This window comes from Ruditapes philippinarum, unplaced genomic scaffold (assembly GCF_026571515.1).
Source record: "Ruditapes philippinarum isolate M1 unplaced genomic scaffold, ASM2657151v2 ctg3486_1_1_1_1, whole genome shotgun sequence".
Lineage (NCBI taxonomy): Eukaryota > Metazoa > Mollusca > Bivalvia > Venerida > Veneridae > Ruditapes > Ruditapes philippinarum.
The window spans coordinates 166,512-181,041 of NW_026865550.1; the positions used below are offsets into that span (position 1 = coordinate 166,512).

Sequence of the window (14,530 nt, forward strand, 5' to 3'; positions counted from 1 at the left end):
TGGAGACGCTCATAGACAAATTAAGAGGGCAAACAGTCGGAAATTTGTGTTATCTTATTAAAACTGTCTCTGAATAAAATGGTAGCTTTATATATGAATGGGCCCCTTTCAGAATATGATACAGAAGAATAATCCCTACCGGAAATTAATAATTCATACAGGAAAATGACATTTACTCATATACAATGTATAAAAAATGAGAAAAATTTAAAAAGACTTTTAATTGATTTTTTTTTTATGAAATATGAATATTTTATTGAATATGGCACATCTGACAGCCGTTCTAATCAACTGCGTGATTTATTTGTAAATTGTAATTCGATTAATTAAAATCTTCTATTTCTAAAAATATCCTTCATATTGTCATGACTATGATAAAAAAGATGTTTAAAGAATGTATTTGAAATAATAACTTTAAAACAACATTTCATAAAAAATATCATTATTAAATTCTTTATATCCAATTGAAAAGCTATAAATACGTTTTTATTTACAGAAATTATCAAGACAAAAACATTATAAATGATCAATAAGTAAAAATATAAACATAAAAAACATATAAACTGAAATATTAAATTATCTCTCAGCATTCTTTTCCAACATAGAACGTTGATGAATTTACAGCACCTCTTTACGCACTCTAAACACTCTTGTCAAAAGCCACCTTCGTAATAATGGCCAAACAAATGAAACCTGTCAACATAAGTCTTTATTTATTCACCATCTTATGATGCTGGAGAATCAGCTATTTTATGAGAATTCGTTTAGGCAAAGATAAATTTTCAAATCCCCAAGACTGGTCTATATTGTCAGGTTTGACGGTATTTGCCAATAAATTCTTTCGTTACGGACAATATATACGAATACAGTATCTGCTGAAATGAATTTCTAATGTATAAATTGTAAATGAAATAGGAAAAAGGTCACATTCAAAGAAGGTACTTCCTTTCCAAATGTTCCATATGCTCTCGCGCTCGTAGCCGCAGAGAAGCTATGCTTGAATTTCGCGGATCTCCGTCGTCCATTCGGGAGATTCCGCCAAACAGATTTTGTATTGCCGTACTGACGTTCGATGACGAAGTTCCTGAAAATGTCTGAGATGTTAGAAACTGAGCATAAGCTGCATTTTGATTGGCTGGCGGAGGAGTGATCTGTAGCTGCGTATTAGGACTTAAATTATTGGTTGTTAGTTGTGACGTCATCCACGGATCCAATGGTAGGACGGAATTAGACGGTCTGCTTGTAACGGAAGTTAAAGGAAAACTCTCGGATAGTTTGAAACTTGCATTCTCGAGTTTTTCTTGTCGGCGCCATTTTGCTCTTCTATTTTGAAACCATACCTGAAATGAATGCGAGCCTATGTGTAATTAATATAGACGACATCTTAAACACACACTCACAACCAACAACAACAACAACAACAAACGTTTATATGCCATTTGCTATGCTTAAACTATGTTTAAACGAAGAGTAACAGAACAACCCTAATCTGATTTACTTAATTAATCATAAAGATCGTTTTACTTCACTCAGTTTAAGAAGATAACTTTAAAAAATGTCATTCATGTAATATAATGTTATTTTATTAGAATAGCTACTAGTATATGAAACAAGTGTCTCTTCTGTTGGTCGTTTTTACCACAAGAAAGAAATTATGATTGGATAGAATTAAATTATGAATCGTTAATCTGATATTTGTTGATTCTTTGTTCCAACCATTGTCTTTTCATATTAAGATCGATAAAGCTAATTTCTTACCACTTTGAAAAAAAAATGAAGAAGAAGAAGAAAAAAGGTTTTATTTATATTTTATTTATATACATATTTATTTTGTGTTAACTTTGTTACTGTGGTTCAAAATGAATCGTTAAAACCACAGACTTATAATACAGATATAGCTCTTTGTTAAAACGTACTTTAGAGAATATTCAAAGTTCTAGTTCATTAATTATTCATATAAAGATGAGATTAGGAAAAAGGACATAATCATGAAAGGTAAGAAAAGATTGTTTTTGCTTATTAAACATCATAAAATTCTATATCAAGTAAAAATTAGAGTACTAATTATTTGTCATTATTTCTGCAGTTGCTTTTCTTCAGAATAAAATAAAAAGTCCAGCCTTTGTCCAGACTAAAAATAAAGTTCAGATGTCCTAATAGTCATATATAAACGCCCCGCCCCCTTTTAAAAAATGTTATCTCAGGTCAACATATAATACAGAAGGCTTGTAAACTAGGTTTTATCTTTTTTATTTGTACTATTAATATCGAATTATCAAATGTTGAGAGACTCGTATTTATGGACAAGACTATGAGTACTTGTTCATTAACTTCATTCAAATATAGTTGATAATATCATAATGGCTGACTTGTTTGAACTAGTGGGCTAGTAAACGACGTGGTAAGGCTTAATTAACTGTCTTTTAAAAGCCTCTTCAGTCTTATTTTAGCTTTTCAATGACCCGGAATCATTTTCCGACTGTTAAGCGTTCAAATGTATAATTGCTATTCTCTAAATACGATACAGCGTTAGAGCTGTATCCCCGCCCACCATTGTTACGCGGCGATAAGCGCCCCGGGCGCAACACAACGGGTACCACTCCAGCTGTATTGGACACTTGCGCGTAAAAAAATCACAGGGACTTGTGATATGATAAAAAAAGTTATGCTTTTGGATCGAAAAGCATTATAGTGACTGATCAATTAGTCCGTACTGATGTAACGGCCCGAGACCGAAGCTGAAGGCTGAGGTCTGTTTAATGTTTGAGACTTGACTGTGACGCCACTATTGTGCCATTAAGCCCGAAGTTCTGTATGCTATTTCTTATATTATACCGCGCTTTACTAAAAATGAGAGTTCGTTGTAAAAATAAATCATAATTAGTATCTATATAACAACATGTCTGGTAATATGAACTGAAAACTTTTGGAAGTCAGCCTGTATGATGCCGGCTTTGTAAAATCTTCTTTGCGGTATCTACACTACTTAATTTTAGCGATCCTGTAAAAATATAATTGTGCCCGCTCAGGCAGTCACTATGCGTTTTGTCGGACCCCTGACGTCACCGAAAATATCATATTATCTAAAGGCCCGCTGGTACTTATTTAAGTAAACAAAGAAGGAACCCATTTTTAGGGTATATCAATTCATGATAAACAGATGTATATTTTTAAGTGTTGTTTAAAACCGTTTCTCTTCATTAAAAAAATGATACAAACACCATTATATAACACGCCTTTACCGATATTTTTATTCATTTCTTAGCAATGAAAAGAGAAGGAAAAAACTTCCCAAAAACTAAATATGCCCATTTGATTTAGTCGTGATTAATAATATCAAACAATGAACTAGGGAGTGTCAAACCCCTGTGAAAATTCCAGAGACTCGCCAATAAAGCATCAATAAAGATGTTTGACTCGCGAGGTAAAGTCTAAATTGTTGACAGAGACCAGACAAATTAGGAAGGATTTTGCAAATTTATATTATTACAACCAACAGTATTAATTTGGAATTTGAGATGCATAAAGCAAATTTCATTATCCGTGCCTTTTAGTAAATTACCGTATAAGAATCAATTAAGACTTCTTGAAACCGGGCTTGTCTAGCCGTGGAGATGGGATGATAGGGAATCTAAAAGGGGGCTTTCTTTATCTCATTACAAGCCCATTAGCTCATTAGTGAAACCATAATCTGTTGAAGTATTTGATTTACAAATTTGACATCTTCAGCGCGAAAACGAAAATTAAATCATTGTGAAAAAAGGGCGGAGGGGAAATTCTTGGTTTGTAGTTAGCTTTCATAAACAATGGAGGATATTTCTTCTGTTATTGTGGGATTATTTGGGATGAATTGAAGTCATAATTTCACTTAAAACATTTCATGTATAAAGTATGACATCATGTAATGAATTATCAATGCATTTTTTATAATATTATCGTGTAACTTATTCGAAAATAAATGACATATTTTTTTTTTGATATTCAACCATAGAAATAGAACAAACCGCTATACTGTTAATTTTGTCTTTGTTTATGTTCCGCAGACATAACTTTTTGTGGTATACCGGCCTACATATTATGTGTTGACAAAAACAAAATATCTAAACTTAAATGACCAGAGAAAAATTGAAAAAGGTAACAAAACAAACTAAAAAATAGGACATTGTAATGTATTCAATTTAAGAGTTTGAAAGAATCGTCTTTTGAAGGTTTTTGTAACAAATACTGAGTTAAATTATGACCACTTCTATCTAATACATAATAATCTGGAAACAAAGTGATCCCTCGGAAGCATTAATCACAACAAAATTACATGAAAATTGCAGATTCGGTTTGATTGAGTCTGTACATCATGTACATAAGGAATAATGAATGAGTGCGACATCCCTCAAGCACCCTAGCACCGGCTTGAGGTTAATTTAGCCAAAAAATGCTAAATTTTCGCAAACGAGACTTATTACGTCATAGACATCTTTTGTATTTGCAATGTTGAAAACATCGGATCTTCCCGTATGCTTCCGATAAAAGGCCTCGTACGTAGGGCACTAGAACCCAAAGAGGCAATGTTCGTTCGCGAGAAAGTAAAAAATGATAAATCCCTCCGTATTTATAATATTCCTTTTTTTATGATGTCTTCTGTCATTTTTTCAATTGACCCGATTGATATTAAAGGAAAACATTAAATAGTGCTTTGTAATTGACATCATAACATAAACAAACACACAAACTGGCGGAATCATATTACTGAAATAGTTCCAATATGTTGCCTTATTATGTCAGAAGTCTATTGCAAAGCATAACAGCCGAGGAGATCAGATTGTTGCGTTTTGCCCATTAATAAAGTTAAAGTGATTTAAAATATTGTATGAAGAAAAAAATTACTACTTTGTTTACATTTTGCTATTTCTCTGACAACAAATTAGGTCATATTTAACAGTGCTTACTATACGTGGTAAATATGTAACATGCTCTAAATCCATTATTTAGGTGTTATTACAAACATGATTGCCTTTTCTTCACAAGAAAAAATGGTAATCATTTTTAAGGCTTAATGTGCCTTCAACACATTTCCATCTTTATTGCAAAGCCTCAGAAATTAAGGTGAACGAGTTTATACAAAATCGTAATTAAGAAGTACGAAAAACCAAAAATAATACAAACAAAATAAACGTTATTAATTAATTAAATTAATATAAATTTTAAAAGGTTGATCACCACATTGCCATTGAGTTCATACATATTTGAATCAGTAAACGTGAAAGTCTAGCACGAGAATGAAAGAAAGGCGCGTAATGTCTATGTTGCGCTATCGAAAGAACATATTTGAGGTTTTCATGATATTTTGATGTGCACATTTGATGTGCTAAAAATAACACAATTGCTACTCAGAAACCGATAACGATTTTTTTTTACTTTTCCATAATTTTTATATACTTTCATGCTAATTGAGAAGTTGATATAGGGTTTGATTTAATTCATGCTTACTGTAATCAGTTTTGATCGAATATGTATGACTTGCTTGCAACTTGGGGTACCAAATCATTCGTGCTTTCAGCGCTTTGATTAGCATATATGTTTCTAACCTACCTGAACTCGGACCTCTGGGAGATTTATTTTTAGTGCAAGTTCTTCACGGCTGTATACATCCGGGTAATGTGATTTCTCAAACGCTCGTTCAAGCTCGTGCAGTTGATATGTCGTAAAAGTAGTTCGATTGCGTCTGGTCTTCTTGCGGGCCTCAGATTCTTCCGCTTCGGTCACGTGTTTTTCTCTCTTTCGTTGCATCTGGTCTTTGGACGAAGGTGAATACAGTTTTGGTTGCTCTAGAAATAAATTTTAAAACTTAATTCAAACACATCAGCATATGCAGCTTTTTTTTTTATTTGAATACTTTTTGTGAGTGATTGTACCAAAACATATCATATTGATTTATGCCACTTGACCTTTTTGATATACTTTTGTAACTGTTTTTATTAAATCAACACATTTGTGTGTTCTGTATTTTAGAAAAACTGATTTTGCTAATCTTTAAAACCCAAAAGTCCGAGTCCTTTAGAAGTTACAGACAACACGTAAATAATATTTGCATTTCAGAAAAAGCAACGAGGAAATCTTTTGTTTTGAAACATATTATAGAAACCATTTTACCTCTATTTACATTCTAAAAATAGAAATATTCTTTCATTAAATAATTGAAAATTTTTACCACTATAATTTTAATGAAGTATTGTTACATATATTTGTTTGAAAAAAAACTGAAATAATTTGCAGTTTTGAAAAGTTGAAATAAAATTAAATGAAAACGAAAAATATGTAATATCATATTCAGGAGTACAGTCTGGGATATGAATACTACCCTTTTCTTTTGGTATTTTTATTTTAAAACATTTTATGAACATAATTTCTAATAATATAAAATTTATCCTTTTTTCTAGAAAACAGTTACAAATATGTGGCTTTACTTTTACGCGATAAAAAATCAGATCTATTAAAAAATCAAATCTGCTCAATACAACGCCTCTTGATATTTACATTTAAAAGAAATAATCATATATCCACTTTAGACAAGGTTATATCCATCCTTGAAATTCTTTGTTAAACATGTTTTGAGTAACACCCAATTTTACCCAGCAAGTTTAACACCCGAAAAGGCATTATATTATTAAACTCCTCAAAACTATATCATTACTTGATGTTTGCTTAGAAACATTTAAAGCTGCATACCCCCAGGTTCGTGCTCATTCTCATGACAATTCCGAGTGAACAAAGAAGTTAATCTATACATTACAAACGGCGCAAACAATCCACGTAAATTTCCAAGAAGAGGTCAAAATATGCCGAAATAGCCCCTAACTGCATTAGCCATGCAGTAGGATCATGGTTATAAATACTGCAAAATCAAATCAGTCATTAATTGCACATAACATGTAAATTATTACTTGAACCTTTAATCTTTTTACTTTTTTAAATATCAGTACAATTATCTCAAATTTGATTTTCTTGAAAATATCTTGGCTCATCTGGAGGTATGCAGCTTTAAAGATACCGAGGTGATGATAGGTTGATTAGCAGCTTTTAAATCGTAGCATCGATATTTGTATCAAAATAATGGCCTGTATAACTACATGTATTATACGATAATTGTATCCTAAAATCATCGTAGATTTAGAACTAGCTATCTCTTTAATTTGTACTTATATGCTCCTTGAGGAAAACTTCCAATTCACCATTGGTCATTGTTCTATGAATGCGCGAGTTTAAAATTGAATGAAAAAATACCTAAGGTTACACCCGCTATTTATTTATTTATTTACATATATTTACATGAATACACAAATATAAACATGTATAATTTCTTTCAGTAAACAGTCATAATAATAATACTTAAACATTTGAACAACTGAATCATTTTGGGAAAGAAATTTTAGATGCATCGAGGTCAGTACTTATAAATGATATAAGGGTATGCATCATACATAGGTTAAAATACTTTAACAAAATAGCAAATTAAATTAATTTGTACCTTAAGTTTGTTAAAAAAAAGTTACGTTTAATGTTTCATGAATTTTAAAGACGAAGTTATTGTCACCTGATACTTAGGGCGGAGAAAGAACACAAACTGTAATATCAAAATATTGAATAGTCATTTCAATTATTTACGTGGAAAATAATTTCTATTATTGATGAAACCGAAAAGAAAATCTTATTAATAAAAATGTTTGCTCTCTTTAAAATATGTACTTGATGTGGGATTCATTTAGAGCACACGCCGAAAAAAAAGTGTATTTATTTTACGACCACAAAATGGCATTTCTATTTCAACCGTTGTACAACAAATATGAGAGAGAGAGAGAAAGAAAATGCAGTTGTGTAAATTATACATGTATATCATGTATTATATAAAGAATTAATGAATGCGCTTACTTACGTTTGAAATATTTACATTTGCTTAAGACCATGATATATTTAATACTATAATGTGTATATATGTGTAAATATGTTTTTTTTTGTATATTTGGGTTACCTGGTTTCTATATGAATCCAAATTGAAATTAGTTCAATACAAAATAATACAATATAAACCGGAAATATATCAACATTTACACCCGTACAGACGGACATTCATGCATTCTAGGCTGGCAGGTCAGTTTGCATTTCGATAGTGAAATTCCTTGAAGTTCCAATTCAAAATAAAGCTGTCAACCACACTTTTACAGCAGATTAAAAGATACAATAAGTTGTACAGCAGCAAACGAAAAAGAAGAAAAAAAGAAAAAATAAAACAAGGTAATTTAAGTTATTAAGAATTTGACGATGATTGTTTATATTTTTTCTTCGTGTAATCTGTACCTCGTTCCTTGAATCACTATCGTTGCTATTAAAAAATAAGCTGGACTACTTTATGTATGTATACTCCTTATATAGTATTATCTTAAATAAAGTAACTACAACATAATCACGAGTTTAAAAATATATAACAATAAAAAGAAATCTACACAAAAGTATTAATTATTATAATAATTATAATAAAACATGAAAATGATTTTTTTTTTCAATGTAAACATTATGTTTTCAACACCATCATTTGCATCAGACATTGCCTTGAGAAAATAGGACGCAAACCCATCACAATTAAACGAAAAACGCATTTTTAAAATTATTTTCAGTTTTGTTTTAAACATGCTTTAAACGTATCCATGACGTATTAATTAGTTGTGTGGTACCCTTTTTCTAGAAAAAAAAACAATACATTCTTGCCAAACTAAATTATCACACTTCCATGACGATATAGTTTTAGATTAAGGGTTAAAGTTTGTCCTCACCCTAAAACTTCAGCTGTATACGAAGGAGAAGTTGCAAAAAAAATACAGCGCTCCTCTAAAGCGATGATAAGTTAAACAAATAAACAAACAAAACAATTGTATATTTTTCACTTGGACACTAGTCGTAAATGTTTAAGCTTGTACATTCTCAAATTGTATGGACCTTTGCCTACATTTAATCTGGGAAGGGTCAACTCTCTTAGTTAAAATTTGTTGTTCCACCCTTTTGCTTTTTATGAACAACTAAAAACATCCATGTAAATATTGTAAATTTACTTGTAAATGTTTTGTCTTATGTAAGCATGTGACATTGTATCTGTTTTGTATAGAAATAAAGAAATGCAATAAAATATGATTAAACTAAATATAACCTGTTCCAAAGAAATAAACCGCCCGACTTCATCTTGTCTTTTATACTTAAGAAAGAACTGGTTCTGAAAGATTAAAAACGCCTTCATGTTTTAATAATGGTATTTACTTGGACGCCAATTTAATGCAAATCATATTTGTTGTGTTGTGGAGTTGTTTTGTAACATTTAATATGTAATTAATTACCTGATTCTTTTTTGTGTTTCTGTAGTGAGTCACCATGGCCATTCAGAGGTATGCCGTGTCCAAAACCCTTCTGCGGTTTTAAATCCAAGGTTTTTTCCATATAGCCTTTAGGATCAAGAGGAAATCTTCGGACATACTGTTGCCCATACATGGCCGTTTCTGTGCCACCTAGCAATGCGTCGATACTGTGAAATGCCGGAAATTGGTTCCCAGCACTAGTAGCCATCCGTAAATTAATGCGCCAAAAGCAGTAAAATAGCGAAACAATTCTTTTAACACTAAAATATACCTAATAAAAATTTGCTTGTAATGAAATAAAGAAACCCAAAATGTAGCTTTCCACAAAGATTGTTACTACATACATGTACTCCAAACTTGTTCTGAAATTAGTTTTTAACAACTATTGGGATAGAAAATAACTAACACATTGTCTTATCAAATTTGTTGCTTTATACTCACAAGTAAATAATTTTCGTGACTTATACTTTATATGAAGTTATTTCCTCCCGTATGAATTGAAATTTGTCTATAATAAATCAATGAATTAATTTTCTTTTTCAAGATATAAATTCCCAGTCACACGATTTTAAAAGAACAGAAAATATATCACAATATACTCTTTTATGACAATATAACAAGGAAAGATTGATAAATTTGACAAAATGTGTCCGGAGGAACATAAAAGCGAATTAATTAACGCCAAGAAAATCGCGCCAAATCTCTCCATCCATATATCCCTTAGAACATAAATCAAGCAGAAGGAACAATATTCTAAATTATGTTCTAATCAAGCTAACACAATTCCTGCCTAATCTTTCTCAATGGTCCCTGTCTATAATCATTTTCCGTGCCGGTCCGGATTAAATTTGACGTCTATTCCCCGTTCATTTACGTGACTGATAAAACAATATGTCGAAAATGGGATCTCGTAATCAGCTAAATAATCCCACCGATTCCCAGGACATACACAATCCGATTATTTTGCTGTACAAATGTCATAAAATCAAATTTTGTTGACTTCCACCACGTGAAGAAGCTCCTAAATATATTGTTGTATGTCATTAAAATATGACAAACTTCGGTCTGTCAATGATTTGACGAACTGCTGTATTCACGACAATAGAGGGCGGGGCTTCGGGGAGCTAAACGCTGTTGTCCAATGAGAAATGATTGGTCGTTTGGTTTTGTAATATTTACCAATTAGATGCGATACTGAATGAAATTAAATCAATTAAGGTCTTCAATGAATTAATGAAAACAGACAACCTTTAACATCTTCCTTCAAAAAGAGCCTTACATTTGGACAAGATCATGGACAAAATAATGTTTGTAAACTGACTGGTATAAGCCAGAAATCCAAATAAAATAAATCAAAAATGTTAACCAACTGAGTACAGTATACTTACATCTAGTTATATACATTGTATTTTACCCCTTTTTTAAAAAGAAAAAAAACTTCAAGTACAGTAAGCCCTATGTTTCAGAAAGTTGCCACGTACTTTAACTTTAGAGTTTCTATGTTTTTCTGGTCCTTTGGATCATTGGTTCAAATACGCTTAACGTCGAGGATTCAACACCGCTTAAGCCGGTGCTAGGGTGCTTGCGGGATGTTGCCTTTTCCATTATATCTCATGACCACACTCAATTACGTCTAGTCTGGTATTTTCAGCTACAATGTATCTGTTTACTTTTGCATTGTGTTTCAAGGACATAACCTTTCACAATTACTTGAGAGCAAGAGCATTGCTAAGTTACATAAACCGACAAGTTAGCCCATCTTTCTACTTTTATTATAAAAAGTAAGTTTGAATATGGAAATCATCTCCAGTTTAAATTTACAAATGTATTGTTTTATTTAAAAAAAACAATGTTTCGACTCGAGAGTCTTTGTCGGGTACACATTTTAGGTATGGACCTTAAGGCTGATTGATTACTTAAAAGGAATCGAATCAAATATAAATCATACTTTTTTCAGTTATTACATCAATATTTTTTTGTACCAAGGACTTATGTATAATACATGCGCCTTATCATAAAAGTTTTGTCTAGTGAATAATTATGATGAATTAATGAATTATTTGTTAATATGCTACGTCCTCACCTCTAAAAAACATGTTTCTAATATTTCGACCCGCCATTGACTTGTTTAAGGAAACGAAACCCTTAAAATGCTGTTATTTTTTTATTTCTTAAAACCTTTTAAAATTTGGTATCTTTTTACCATACAGATTAGCTACATTTTGCTTCGTTTGTCCTTTGTCAAATGGTATAATTATAGTAAGTTGTATGGAAGTCAAAATACTACTTTGTTTATATTTTGCTATCTTCTTTTACAACTCATTCCTTTCTGCTGTTGTTTAACATCTAAAATGCTTTAAATTCATTATCAAAATATAAAAAAACACCCACAAAGAAGACCTTTCTAAAGAATTAAAAAATATTGATTTTCTTAGCATAGTGTGCTTATAAAGAACACGCAAAACGGTAAACTTTGAAATGTTGCATGTTCAGATTGATTTAGCCTATTCGTGGACGGTAGTGATAAGTGTAAGCTACCGTCTACGCCCCTAGCACCGTCTTTTTAATAATGTATAAACAGTTTTATGTGTTTCTTGTGTTTTTTAATTACAAGGAATGATGATTTTTGAGAAGGCACTAGATACAAACTATCATGTTGGCCATTTTGGGTTTATAGTTTATAGTTTATTCAAATTTATTTTACTTCGATTGTGTTGAAAGCTAAAAACTTAGTGAAACACTCTTGAATCCGTTCCTGGAACCAACCAGTACTAAGCAATGAATGTAAAGTTTCTTGCTCAAGGAAACAACGGCTTGCCCTTGACAGGGGTTGAACCCATTTTTGTGAACTGTTGTGAAAAATAAAGATTTTTCGACTTTGGCTTTGCCTTTGACGTTTGCCTTACGTTTCTACAAAGTTATAAGATTTCATCTTGCAGTTTCACCAAGGACTATTAGTTGAAACTGATATGCTTATTAATTATGACAAGTTAAAGAACATGTGTACATAAACTACTCTTAGCTTTTTCTCTTGTAAAGAATGAGATGGAAAAAAACGTAAAATAGGAAAGAGCACCCTTCAAAATCGCGTTTAAATAAATTTGATTTAATCGAATTAATTAAAACATGTCAAAAGATAACTGTTTAACTAGGCTTTGATGTCTCGCTGCGGTCACAATTCAGCAGTAACCACTTTTTATATTGACATAAAGCTTTCTAACACAAGGTATTTTCAATTTTTTCAAAATATTCATTGAAACAGGCCTTTCATGCCTTTACAATTTCAATGTTTACTTTAAGAATTTTTTCCTTGTGCTCATTGAATTGTTCGATTACCAGTATTTTGATTATTTTCAAATTTGATATATTGACATGAATGCTCTTTTCTGATTTAGATAATTTACACCGGGCGCCATCGTGTTACTCATCTAAAGTTGATGTCACTATAGTATTAAAGAAGATCTGTCTGTGAAAAAAAGCCGAAATTTTAATATCAACTTTAAAGGAACTCTACCGAGGTCCAAAAACCTAAAAACGTAATATTTGAATTTCTTACATAGATCAGCTGTGGCAAATAAAACAACAATAACTACACAAGATAATCAAGAAATATACTCAGAAATATATTAGAAATCATATTTTTTGTGTTTTTGATAGCCCGTTTGAGTGAAAAGCGTTGCAAAGATATTCCATTTTTTGTCATTTTCTACAATAAGAATAATTATTCCGGGAAACTCGGTGGAGTCCCTTTAAAATATTCAGTCAAAAATTCATTTAATTTATCCCATCTGCATGCATCCGGAAAGATGCATATGCTATATATAGACACGGCTGTATGAATTGTGGTTAACTAACCGGCAAACAATGGCATGTCATTACGCTGTTAAAGCAGGTTTGCACACTAGACAGAAACGATGCTGAAGGGAACATAAAGCATTTCCTCGAATTTGCGAGAACAAGTGATCTTTACTCTTTTGATATACTGTACTTCTTATAACAGGTTTTTATTTCTTTGTGAATATTATTGGGCACGATTAATAATAATAATAATAATAATAATAATAATAATAATAATAATAATAATAATAATTCTTTTTAACCAAACCAATCAAAATTGCATTACAAATTCCATTTTTCTATCTATATTTTGAAATCTGATTACCCATAACTTTGGAGTCACGGACACGTGAAACATTCTCCGAAAATAATTAAGTAAAGACAAATAGTTGAATATTGCCGTCTTGAATTAATTAAGTGTAGCCATGAGAGATTATGAAAAGTGCAAAATCTCATAGGCTCCCTAGCACCGGCTTCATCGTTTTTCTTTTCTCAACACTGAAATATCCGAGTCTATGGTTGCAAAGGACAAGAAAACACTGGGATGAAGAACTGGACAAATTCTCACAGACCTTTCAATCTTTGTCGCAACAGACAATCAGAGAAATTGATTAGAGCTTCGGATATGCACCTTAATATAGAACAATTGTAAAAAATATGATAAACAAGATCAACAAGGAAAGGCGGCGTTCAATGAACGCAACCCCCATATGACCCAGCAACAAGAACCAATGGCAAGGAGCCCAGGCGGACCCCAAACAAAAACAGGACAGGGCAAAGACAGAGCACGGACAGGTTAATCATTAAATTATAAATAATTTGTAACTGATTAGGAATTCAAAGAAAATAATAATAGGCCCACAAAGGGGAATGGGACATGAGACCGGGGGAAGGGGGGGGGGGTTAATCAAAGAAATAAAACTACAGGCAATGGGGAAGATACTTACCGTAGACGAGAAAACAACAAGGGACACAAGCTAAAGTGTCACCAAAACAGTATGAAACAACATAGACATACATCTGAGGAACACAGTGGGGCGCCGCCTTGGAACGGTCAGCAGCATAATAATGACTGCTGGGGAGTTTAAACCGGTTAATGGTGCACCAAACCTCGCTCTTAGACTTATTTTGTAAATAACCTGTGACTGTTCACATCATTTGGCGGCGTCTTTGATGTGCAGCATCAACATTTAAAAAACTTTATTTATATGTTCATCATTTTCTATTTAATGATCAAAACTACACTGAATAAAGCGTGAATGTTTCTCTATTTCAGAGAATGAAGCCTGTGTTAGCAT

At 31.8% G+C, this 14,530-nt stretch overlaps 1 protein-coding gene across 1 annotated transcript; it reads right to left on the reverse strand.

Annotated features, from left to right (window-relative positions):
* Window positions 1–468: 468 nt before the first annotated feature.
* Window positions 469–10,440, reverse strand: LOC132729502 (retinal homeobox protein Rx1-like). Its single transcript, XM_060715275.1, has 3 exons — window positions 9,378–10,440; window positions 5,587–5,822; window positions 469–1,340 (listed from the first exon to the last, which is right to left on the reverse strand). Exons 1-3 carry the CDS (start codon window positions 9,601–9,603, stop codon window positions 930–932), a joined length of 873 nt encoding a protein of 290 aa, XP_060571258.1. The 5' UTR covers window positions 9,604–10,440; the 3' UTR covers window positions 469–929.
* Between the last annotated feature and the right edge of the window lie 4,090 nt (window positions 10,441–14,530).